At 34.0% G+C, this 11,328-nt stretch overlaps 1 protein-coding gene across 1 annotated transcript; it reads right to left on the bottom strand.

The window, feature by feature from the left end:
* Positions 1-2,883: 2,883 nt before the first annotated feature.
* On the bottom strand, positions 2,884-8,645 carry LOC108336225 (uncharacterized). Its single transcript, XM_017572585.2, has 5 exons — positions 8,309-8,645; positions 7,855-7,952; positions 7,292-7,684; positions 3,299-3,347; positions 2,884-3,173 (listed from the first exon to the last, which is right to left on the bottom strand). Exons 1-5 carry the CDS (start codon positions 8,539-8,541, stop codon positions 3,095-3,097), a joined length of 852 nt encoding a protein of 283 aa, XP_017428074.2. The 5' UTR covers positions 8,542-8,645; the 3' UTR covers positions 2,884-3,094.
* Positions 8,646-11,328: the final 2,683 nt, after the last annotated feature.

Genomic DNA, 11,328 nt, shown 5'->3' with positions numbered 1-11,328 from the left:
GTTTGTCACAGAGAATACTAACATGGCAGATGAGATGGGTCTTTGAACTCAGGCCAAGACCCAACCTCAAGCTTTGTGAGCATGTGGGGTAATAACACACACTAGGGTTCATCTTCACTCATTTGGTTTTTGCAACTTATGCAAGCAAACACATAAAATAAAACAACCCTCTATGTTTCAAGCTAGTCTAAGTCACGTGTGGCTACCTAGATAGCTAGATCAAACGATGTAATCAAAATCCAAAATTATTCTTTTACTTACTTCGCTGTTTATTCAGAATTTAAGAACGAGTCCAAATATCATATTTGATAAAAATAAAAAAATAGAATATTATATAAAAATTATATAAAGATAAAAGATTTATTAACTCAAACTTAATTCTCATTAGACCCAACAATATTATCAAAGGTTTGTGTTAGTAACTAATTTATACAAATAATAAGTCAAAATCTCACATTAAAAAAAATAGAACGAACCTCCGTGTTAGATCCAAAATCACTTTTTTACTTACTTCGCCGTTAAGTATGATAACCACTCTAAGAAGTGAATGTGAATGGATATTTACTTTGAGATTGTAATAATAATAATAATGATCGTTTGGGAAACATAATAGGTCATTTTGGTGAACGATGGGTGGCTAATATTGAAAAGGGAATAAACATAGCTGTCTTTTCAGAGAGGAGTGAGTTGGTGACAGTTCATACATAGGATGGTTTTGATTTGTACTCCGTTTTGCTTAATTGACGGTCTAAGTTGTTGTCTTTTACTAGATGAGAGGTTAATTGGAGTAAGAAAGGTGGTTATTGCTAGAAATGGTGGAAGTAAAAGGCAGAGATTGAGGTCGGTGGCGGTTGTTGCGTCTCATTAATTGGTTTTGTTTTGTTTGGTTACTTACTCACTTCTTAATCAACACCCAATAAGGATGTTAGATTTGTCCCTATGGAGCAACAAAACAAACAACCACATTTCTGTCTCCATTGAAAATTTCAATTATTGCCATTTAAGCATATTGTTAAAGAATTATCTACTATGCCATGCTCTGAATTAATCAATTGAATCATGTTGTTGTGTCCTTTTTCTATGAGATGATGGAGTTGCACCTTGCACGCTCCATATGGGTTGAAGAGGATTTGATTTGGTTATGTTGGTGGTGGAATAGGGCCTTCTCTTTAAAGAAAGAAAGATAAATATTGATGAAAGGTTTTGTGCGTATTCATTCACTATTATGGACTTGTCTTTGCCACCAAGATACCAAGCAAATCCTGCAAAATAATTTAAAGTAACGTGCAAGGGGAGATGGGTTGTCAACACGTGGAGGGTCACCGAGATGCCATTCATAATATCATGTTTGATGTGATCATTATTTTGCTTTTTTTTTTTTACTTTTTTTTTTCTTCTGTCTTTTGACGAATGGGTTCCCTTCTGCCCTTGCTTGATTTCTGGCCCATATCTAGCCGTAAATCACGTTTCTTATGGGTCCACGGTCCATCTATTTTTTAACACTTTTCTTCATTCCATCTACAACCTTATAACTTACACTTGCCTTTTGGCCTGTTAACTCACAAGGTAGTTAGTTTCACTTATTTATTAACAAGTATAATGTCAATGTTAAATGTTTGTAGATTGTGGCAGAATAGTTGGATTGGAAGCAACCCATTTGGGTGAATTATCGTCACACGCTAAAAGTACATAGGAAAATGAACTGGGGATTTGAATATTGAGTTGATTCATGTGTAGACGAGGATCGGAAGTCATAAAAGTAGTGGGTGTTGAGCGTTTGAGTAACAATACTAAGTGAGTGTACGGAGTTTGATGAAGCTAGGTACATATGCTATCCTTCAAGGCCCACACCGCGCACGTTCTTTTGAGTCGATTCATTTTGTTAATACAAAAACAATAACATCCTTTGATTGATAATCCACTCATGATTCTTATCTCTCTCTATGGCGTGCACATAAGACCATCATTTTTCACTAATATTTTTTAGTTAATTTAATTAAAGCAGATGGGTGTCTAAAGCTTTTTGTCAATGATGTAGATGTGAAGATTATAGAGGCAACTATACTTTTGAATAACCAAGGGAATCAAGATGGATTAATGTTTTTGTTATATCCATGGTTTAAAAGCTTTTACATAATTTTAACTTTTTAATTAAAAAGAGTCAATTCATGAATATTAATTTTAACTTTTTAATTAAAAGGAATTAGTTCATGAAAATTAATTTTAACCTTTTAATTAAAAAGAATTAATTCATGAATATTAAATTTGCAGATCAATATTGATTGACAGTGTAGTGACTTAAAGTTTAACTTGTCAATAATATTAGTAATTATCTTTTATAGTAAATAAATTGCATCAATATCATACTAGAAAACATTCAGTTCAAATAACTAAATTATCTTTCTTAAACATGTATAAGATCTTTCCGAAAACTACATTTAAAAGATTAAAAACTGTAATTTTTCAGATTTGAGGATTTAAATAGATTGAAATTAAAGAATCAAAACTGAATTTACTTTCTATTTTAAGCACGGAAAATATATTTCAAAATTTTATTTTATCTTATCTTATCATCGATTGCTTTATGATTGGTAATTTTGATCTTTAATTCCCATTTTTTTTGACAGATTAGGTCCCATTTCTTATATTTTATAGATCAGATGGAGTATGCAGAAAACTGTAGATTAAATTGGATTTTTAACTTTTGAAAGATTAAGTTCATGTTAAAACTGCCATAATTTTCAAAAACGGTCAATGTAAGGATTTTGACTAATTAAAAGATTATTCTATATATAATTTTTAAAACAATTATTATAAATAGCTAAGTATTATTATAATAATAATAATAAAATACTTTGCCCACACAATAATGAACGATCATCATAAAGAACTTTTGACCTGCAATTGATTGCATGCTTAATTTAAAGACTTGCAATTTTATCCAATTTGATGCTACTCGTAATACAAATATGACGATAAAGCAGCTTCTCAAAACAAGAAAAAATTCAATGGTAAAATGCATTTTGTACCCATGTGCGAATAGCATGGGCTGACAGTTTGATTCATGCACCGAAAAATTGACTTCCAAACCAATCTAAGTGTGCTGGCTCTTACTTTTCTTCTTTCTTGTAGCAAAGCTGCTCGGTCCAATTTCTATTGACATTCTTTTTGTCCTGAAGAAAATAGAAAATTCAAATATATATTGTGTCAGTCTAGGAAACCAGACACTGCTAGTAACATCTACTTATAACATTCAGAAACTGTATCCATTCCACTATTTCACACTGAAGAAAAATACCTTGATGACAACTCTTCTGACTCCTTGCAATCCTCAACAACAGCACCATCTGTGAGAAAAAACATCCTCTGCTCAATCATATTTATCATACTTAAAAAATTAAGAAAACACATGACAGATCAAACAAGAAACAACTAATGGTATGGGCATGTCCTCATGTCCAATGGTGTCAAACTCTAACTATAATAAAAAGTTGAAGGATAAAAAATGGTGTAAAAGAGTAGTGACTCGATGATGCAAAAAAATCAACAAGATCCTAAAATCCTTCCTAAAACTTCAAAATTATACTTATAAATGCATATACATAAAAAGTAATATACATACACACACATACATATATATATATATATATATATATAAGGAAAACTAATAGCTCATATTTGTCATAAATAACTAAAAACATAATACAATATTTCTTCATGTAACATAGGATTATAAACCCAAACAGGTCGACACACTCCAAACACCTAATTCTGCTATTATGCAAGAACCCAAAACCTGATTAGGAACATAATTAGAAACTTCTTCCCGAAGCTCTCTAGGTAAAGTGAACTCCACTGAATTATTTCCCACTGCTAACTTCAACTGAGTATGTTGCAGCTCAACAAGTTTATGGGCCAAAAGAGCCACTGGTCCACAAGGTAAATGAGACACCAAAGGTATGTGCATAAAAAAAGAGAGTGAAAATCTCAAGCTGAGGTGGCATGAGTTAGTGGACAAATTGTTACAAAACAGATTTGGCATGAGCAGTGAGGAGGTTGTTAGCGGTGGGAGAATATTTTTATTATTTAGTCTCATGAGACAGGGAAGAGGGGGTGATGAACTGATTTTCTGTTAAAAAAACTTATGCTCGGGGCAATTGGAAGTTTCCTCCTTTTGTAGTTTCCTTTCTAATGCAAATAACACAATTTAGCTTCTCTTTCCATGCTGAATATGAATTTTTATGGGAATAAAACGGTCATCATGAGTGTGATTGCATCCTCTAAGTCTGCCCATAACCACCAGAATTGCATCTAAACCTTTAAATCTAGGAAAAGTTGCCATGAAATCCATGTTCATGTCTCCCCATGGGGCATTGGGGATGGGCAGGGGATGAAGGTGGCCTGTGAAAATACTTCATATTTACTTTATTGACAAATAGGACAGACTGCAACCTACTCTGCTATTGTTCTTTTCCTATCAATCCAATACAAAGATTGAGCGAACTTGGGAGATGTGTGAAAAATCCCTTACCACCCTCCTGGATAAGGCTGTGCTAAGTCCTGTTTACCCTTGTAATATAACCTACCGTGTTCGAAGGTCGTGGCCATGATAATTTGGATCCTTCTGTAAATCTTCCAAAATTTTGCCCAAGACTGGATCTTCATGTACCTTCTCATCAAACAAATTGATATTTTGCCAGTGGTTGGTTGGACAACACTTGGAATTCCCATCCTCATTTTCTGGATAAAGCATCTGCCACTTTGTTTGCAGCCCCTAGTTTATATACAATATCAAAATCATACCCCAGCAACTTAGCCAACCATGTTGGCTCTAACCAGCAAACCTTTGCTCCAGCAGAAATCTCAAGCCTTTCTGGTCAGTGTACACTGATTTTTCCCCCCCAAAAGATAAGGCCTCTAAAATGTTGAATAGCTAGCACCAAATCAATCACACTCAATACAAAAACTGTTGAACAAAATTTGACATTGCTAAAGTCGGAGTTGTATTGACAGCAACTTGCAATTGTTCAAATGCTGCAGTACTATGTTGAGACCATTGGAGATCCCTTTTATTAGCAAATGAGTGAAAATTCTTGCTATTTTTCCATAATTGCTAATGAGCCTCCTATAGTAACATGTTAGCCCCAAAAATCTTCTTAAAGACTTGACACACTCAGGCATAGGCCGTTGTAGAATTGCTTTATTTTCTATGGATCCAAGGCTACTACCTCCCTGCACAGAAATCACATGCCCTTTCTAACTCTGTCTGGGCAAACTCACTTCAAATTTGCATAGAATCTGCGTTGTTGTAACGTACTGAGAACCTTTCTCAAATGCCTCAACTGTTCTTTCCATGATTAACTATGTATTTTAGAATATCATAAATAAATAAAAAACTAAGACAAACCTTCTGAGGTAGGGCTATTAAATTACATTTATAGCACATTGGAATGCAGTTGGGGCATAGGTCAGCTCAATAGGCACGACTAAAGAGATTAATAATGTCTTTCTAAGGAATGTCTGGCTTGTGCATATCAATCTTGTGAGATCCAGCTTTTGAATCCGACCTAAAAAAAATGGTTCAAATGTAACTCATCTAGCAGTTCCTCAATGACTGGACTAGGGGGGATTTGTTAGCTATAGTGGCCTTATTTAAAGCCCTCAACACAAAACCTCCAACTTCCATTCTTTTTCATCACTGGCAAGACAGGACTACAATAAGGACTGTTGCTGGGCCTAATAATTCCTGAACTCAGCATATCTTTCTCTGGCTTCTCAATTTCATTCTTTTGAAGGTGTGGGTACCTATAGGGCACACTAAGAGGATTTACCCCATATTTTTATGGGAATTCTGTGATCCACTGCCCTGTTTAGTGGCAGTCCTTATGGTTCAGCAAAAACAGTAGAGAATTCCTCAATAATGTACTGTAACTCTCTTCCTTCCCAGACTCCGGCAGATTATTATGTGTTTCCTTCAAGAACCAGTTTTCCCTGGTTTCTATCCCCCACATATTGATACTGCCTCTATCTCTGTCCCTTTCATCAGAGCTTGTGGAGTAATAAAGGTTTTTCACAACTAGAGATCACCACTACTTTCCACAACCTGACCTTGTTCAGCAAATTTCATTGTCAAAGTCCTCCAATTTACTTTTACATCTGCTAGAGTGGCTGACCATGACACACCCAAAATAAAAATCCACCCTCTGTTCAAATATGAAAAGGTCCTCAATATGAGCATACTCACCGAACAGAACCTTAGTATTTTTGTAGAGTCCTTGTGTTTGTTTTTTATGCGCATCTCCTAATTTTAATCTACCGTCTCCTAACTTTACTCTAAATGGTGGAGTTTGTTACACCTGTAAACCCAAACTGCGCACCAACTTTGAAGAAAAAAAGTTGTGGCTAGCTCCACTATCTATCATCACCAAAATAGGTTGCTACCCTAAGTTTTAAATCCAGCAGATCAAACCAATTGTTAGGATTCTCAGGATGAAGATAAGAAAAACTACAGAAAAAGGTTCACTCTTGAAATTATTCCAGAACCAAAAGAAGCAAAACAGATTACAAAAGGGAATTGTATCCTTTCACACTAGATAACTCAGACACCACAAAACTAATATTTCCAAGATGATCCCACTAAAACAAACAGAAGTCTATTTATATACATTTTATAAAAAAAAAAGGCGAACAACTATAACTGTCAAACAACCCCTACAAACAAAGGTTAATTCATGCTCTTACACTGCTTCCTATAATAGCCTCGTCAAACCTTCTCCTCGACTGGAACATTGTCTTGTCTAAGAACACATCTGTTGGCTATGGAAACCCAAGCATTGACAGAGGACAAGAGCATCTTCATTTTGTCATGGTAAAGTGGATCGATCATTACAAGAATCTTGCACTAAAACTTACTCCACAAGAAATCCATACAACATGCCATCCCTCTGCATGTTAGCATATGAACCCCAACCCCTCCTCAAAATTGGTAGCATTGAAATAATTGGTGAGGTTATTCAGTTTTGACAACACTGTTCAAACCATTACTTAGGCATTATCTTCTGTGTGAAGTCAAGTTATAAATCAGCCAAGTACTTGTTGCGGAATCACTCAGAATCAGTAACTCATGACACACATTACAATTTAAAATCTATGATCAGGCTATCCCAATAAAGTTCAGCAGATGGAAATAAACTCAATAAAAATTCAATTCTCCCAACTTTGAAACAAAAAAACTCTGTTATTGACAGTTAATTTGACAATAAATGTTGAATGACATGACGGGTATACATACCGATTACATTCCCATCTTCAATTTCCTGCACTGACTCAGACTCAGAACCCCATCGATCTCCCCCATCATCATGGTCCCACCGATCACCAACAGGAGGCATCCAGAAGTCTTCCTCTTCTGTGTCACTATCCTCAACGGAAGACTTCCTAACTTCTGATCTAATTTCTTCAACTGTCGTGTCCTTATTCTTTTTCTTCTTCATCATTCTATCCTTTTCTCCAGCATTTGCACTTTTTGACTCCAGTAAGTTCTCCTCATCAATTCCTTTATTCTTCTTCTTCTTTTTCTTCTTCTTCTTTTTATCCTTTCCTCCATCGTCTGCACTTTTTGACTCCTCTAACCTATCTTCAACTTCCATTCCTTGGCAAGATAACTTATCTTCTTCCTCTCGCTCTGTTTATAAAAAAAATGTATCAGTAAACAAAGCTCCCAATATCTATACTCAATCACAGATCACATAATCTGAAAATACTAGCAGGAAAACATAGTCTCGCTTCAATATTGAAGCGCTGACACCACTCCTAATCCAATATTGAGTAAATAAAAGACATAACATCACTGACCTAATTTATTGAGAAATCTTTTGCCACTCATATGCTTCCAGATATGTTCTTCAGACTTATTAACGTTGTCCCCAGTCAGCTTACATATTAACTTTGAACTGAAAAAGAGGAACAAAAACAACTACGTCAGTAACATACTCCACAGACACAGAAAAATATGTAACCCTTGAAAGTTGTCACATTTTCATGTGCAGACTGTGTTGTTACTTCATACAAACAGACTCACACAAACTCAGTCGAAAATTCACAATTTTTAAAACAACATTTGATTACAAACATATGTTGAAAATTTTAAGAGCTTTTTCAGCAAGGTTTCGATATTATTCTGTTAAACCTAATCGAACAAAGTAATATTGGTATGATAAACACACGTGAAGGCCTGAAGAAAGGGAGGAACAAAAATCAGGAAAAGAAAAAGTGGGAAAGAAAAGGAGAAAGGGAAATTGTAGTTCACCGAGAGAGAGGGTCTTGCTTGAACATGTTGAGAGGGGCTTTGCGATTGGACAAGGCGAAATCGATGAGACCCAAACGACATTTTTTGCTGTGAGAGTAGGACGCTATGTCCTTAGAAAGGACCTCGTGGCCAGTTTCAACGCACCTGAAACGGCCGTTTTCCAACTCTGTGAAAGTGGGCGAGCCAAGCAAGTTGGTTCCTTCCTTCTTTCCATTGTCTTCTGTCGTTGCCATTACCTCACTCTGTGTTGTCGTGTTAACAGAGAGGGTTTTAGCTTGAAGAATTGTAAGACCTAATTGCACTTTAGACCTTTGATTTATACATACAATGTCTTTTGTGTATATATTTTTGTCTACTTCTATCTTTTTATAAGTATTTTTTTTCGTAAAGTTATCATTTTTTTATATTTTATCTTTTAAATATTTTTTAAATTTAATCATTTTTTATTTAACTATTTTTAAGTTAATTATTATTTAAATGAAATAAATATTTACGAAAAAAATTACCTAAAATTGAACTTTTTATTAAGAAATATTAATATTTACTTTTTTAATTATAATTTTATTATTATTAAAAAAATATACGCATGTGTGAATATGTTTCCATATTATAATTTTCTCAGTAGCAGGTAACTTTCAATCTTTCATCTTTGAAGATATAATAATAATTAAATATTAAAAACTGGTTGTTATAATTATTGTCTAATTGATTAAAAGATGAGGAATATAAATCCCCATACTTTCTCTATTCTTTTTATAATAACAATAAAAATATAATTAAAAGTTATTTATTATATTAAAATTAATTACAAATATATCTATAGTTTCTACTGAAAGTATAAAAAAATTATATATATTAAAAGTAATTGTAATTCATTTTATTCACTTTTATAATGTCATAGTTCTATAATTGTAATAGGATGATTTGTAAATTTCTATCACAATAAAAAAGGAAACTATAGTAACATTTATATGAAAATAGTTATAAAAATATATACTTTTAAATTAAAAAATTGATTATAACTTAGAACAAACAATACTTTCAAAATTTATCATGATTTTTTATATAATGAAAACAAAAAGTTCGACAATAAATATAAAAATACAAAGGGTAGATGGGGTTAAAAAGTGTACACTGAAACAAAAGTTGCAAAATTGAATCCCATTATTATTGGGTAATATTAAAATAAAAAGGAAAATGAGTAGCTTTGGTTGTGTATCCATACCAAAAAAACTGCAAAAAAGAAGAAGAGAGAGAGAGCATATGTTATTGTTTATAACAAGTTTGAAAATGAAATCCTAAATTTAATCCATATATATTATTTCTTCAATTTCAATTTTCATTCATTCTTTTTGCAACAAATAAATAGGGCGATAAAATCAGGAAATATAAGATTAATGAATCTAATTGATTTTGTCAGAACCAGTAAAAACCGCGCACGTCGTTTAGAGGAATTCACGTGTCGAGAAGGAGGCTCGACACTCAGATGACGGACGCTAGATGTCAAGCGAAGAGGGGACGTTCGTTCTGATGTGTGGAGAAAAACTTGAATTTTCAGAAAAATCTACCCCACTCTCTGCATGCACCCCTTTCCAGATTTCTAAAGAATCCCATTCTCTCCTCCTTCTCTCTACATCCTCTTCATCTTCTCTCTGAGAAAACACCCACTTTCTCTCCTCTGATCACTATTCCGGCACCGTAGAAGCACTTCCGGCGTCAAGAGCTTCCAGATAAATCGTTCAATTTGTGAAGCTGGGCTAGTAAGTCTTTCTATTCGCTCTGTCGTTCGTTTTCCTAAACATGCAAACCCAGTTCTGGGTTCGTGTGTTGATCATCATTCTTAAAATGAGTGATTCTAATAGTGTTGGGTTGTCTTTTGGTGTAGTTGGAATTATCGAGCGTTAAGGGTAGGGAACCGGTAGTGGTGAAATTGTATTTCTGCGTCTACGAACGTTCGGTCACGCTTAGAGGTAAGGGGAGCTTATTTAATTTAATTTGTATGCTGTTGAAATGTTTGAACGTTCGTTTAGTTGACTGAATGATGTTGATGCATGATGGCTGATATGATTGGATTGAATGAACGTTCGTTGATTTACTAAATTAAAGTGAAGTATGATTATTGTGATATTGGACTATATGATATATGATGGTTGCCATGTTCTGATGTATGAAGTATATGAAACTTATATGATATGGATTGTGTGAAGTATGAAAGTTGATTATGATATGAATGTATAAAGTTATGAAACTATATGTTAAGAAATGAGTTTGAAAATAAATGAGTCTGGTATGAAATTTCTTATATAAAAGTGTACGTTCGTTACTGAACGGTCATTGACCGTTCAGTTTTTCTGGTGAACCTAGTTGAAACGGGATTCTTTCATTTGGAGAGAATTCTAGTTGAGGACGAGCGTCCTCGGGTGGTAATACTATGCTTGAGCATTCGGCCAAGCACAATTGTATTTGGGTATCATGTGATAAACTCAATTTATATATATATATATATATATATATATATATATATATATACATAATGGTATATTTCTGTTGTTCGTAAACACTACTTCGATAGTATCTTATTATATTTATCAAGCCTTTTATTATAAGTTTAGTAGTGCTCGGTCTTACACCTAGCGCTCGTACTGAGTAGTGCTCGGTCTTACACCAAGCGCTCGTACTGAGTAGTGCTCGGTCTTACACCAAGCGCTCGTACTCGTTTCTTGTATAATCTATCTTGATGAAAATAGTGTTCGTCTAACTTCGATAGAATTTTCTTCTCTACCGTGCTCAGTCATTTACTGGCATTAGGATTTCTTGATGTAAAATCAAATAAATTAAATATCCATAAGCGTTCGGTTTCTTCATGAGAATTCTTCTAAGTATTATTATTGGAATATCTTGAAGTGTCTGTATCGATTGGTTCCAGCATAGAGTCGTAGCCTTTGGCAAGGTCTTTTCAGCGTTCGGTCAGAGTTATCAAGAGTCAGTTCCTATAATTGATTCACTTTGTAATGTATGTT

Source organism: Vigna angularis, chromosome 7 (assembly GCF_016808095.1).
Source record: "Vigna angularis cultivar LongXiaoDou No.4 chromosome 7, ASM1680809v1, whole genome shotgun sequence".
Taxonomy (NCBI): Eukaryota; Viridiplantae; Streptophyta; class Magnoliopsida; order Fabales; family Fabaceae; genus Vigna; species Vigna angularis.
The sequence above is the reverse complement of the archived record's forward strand: the minus strand, read 5'-3'. Positions and strand labels throughout refer to the sequence as shown.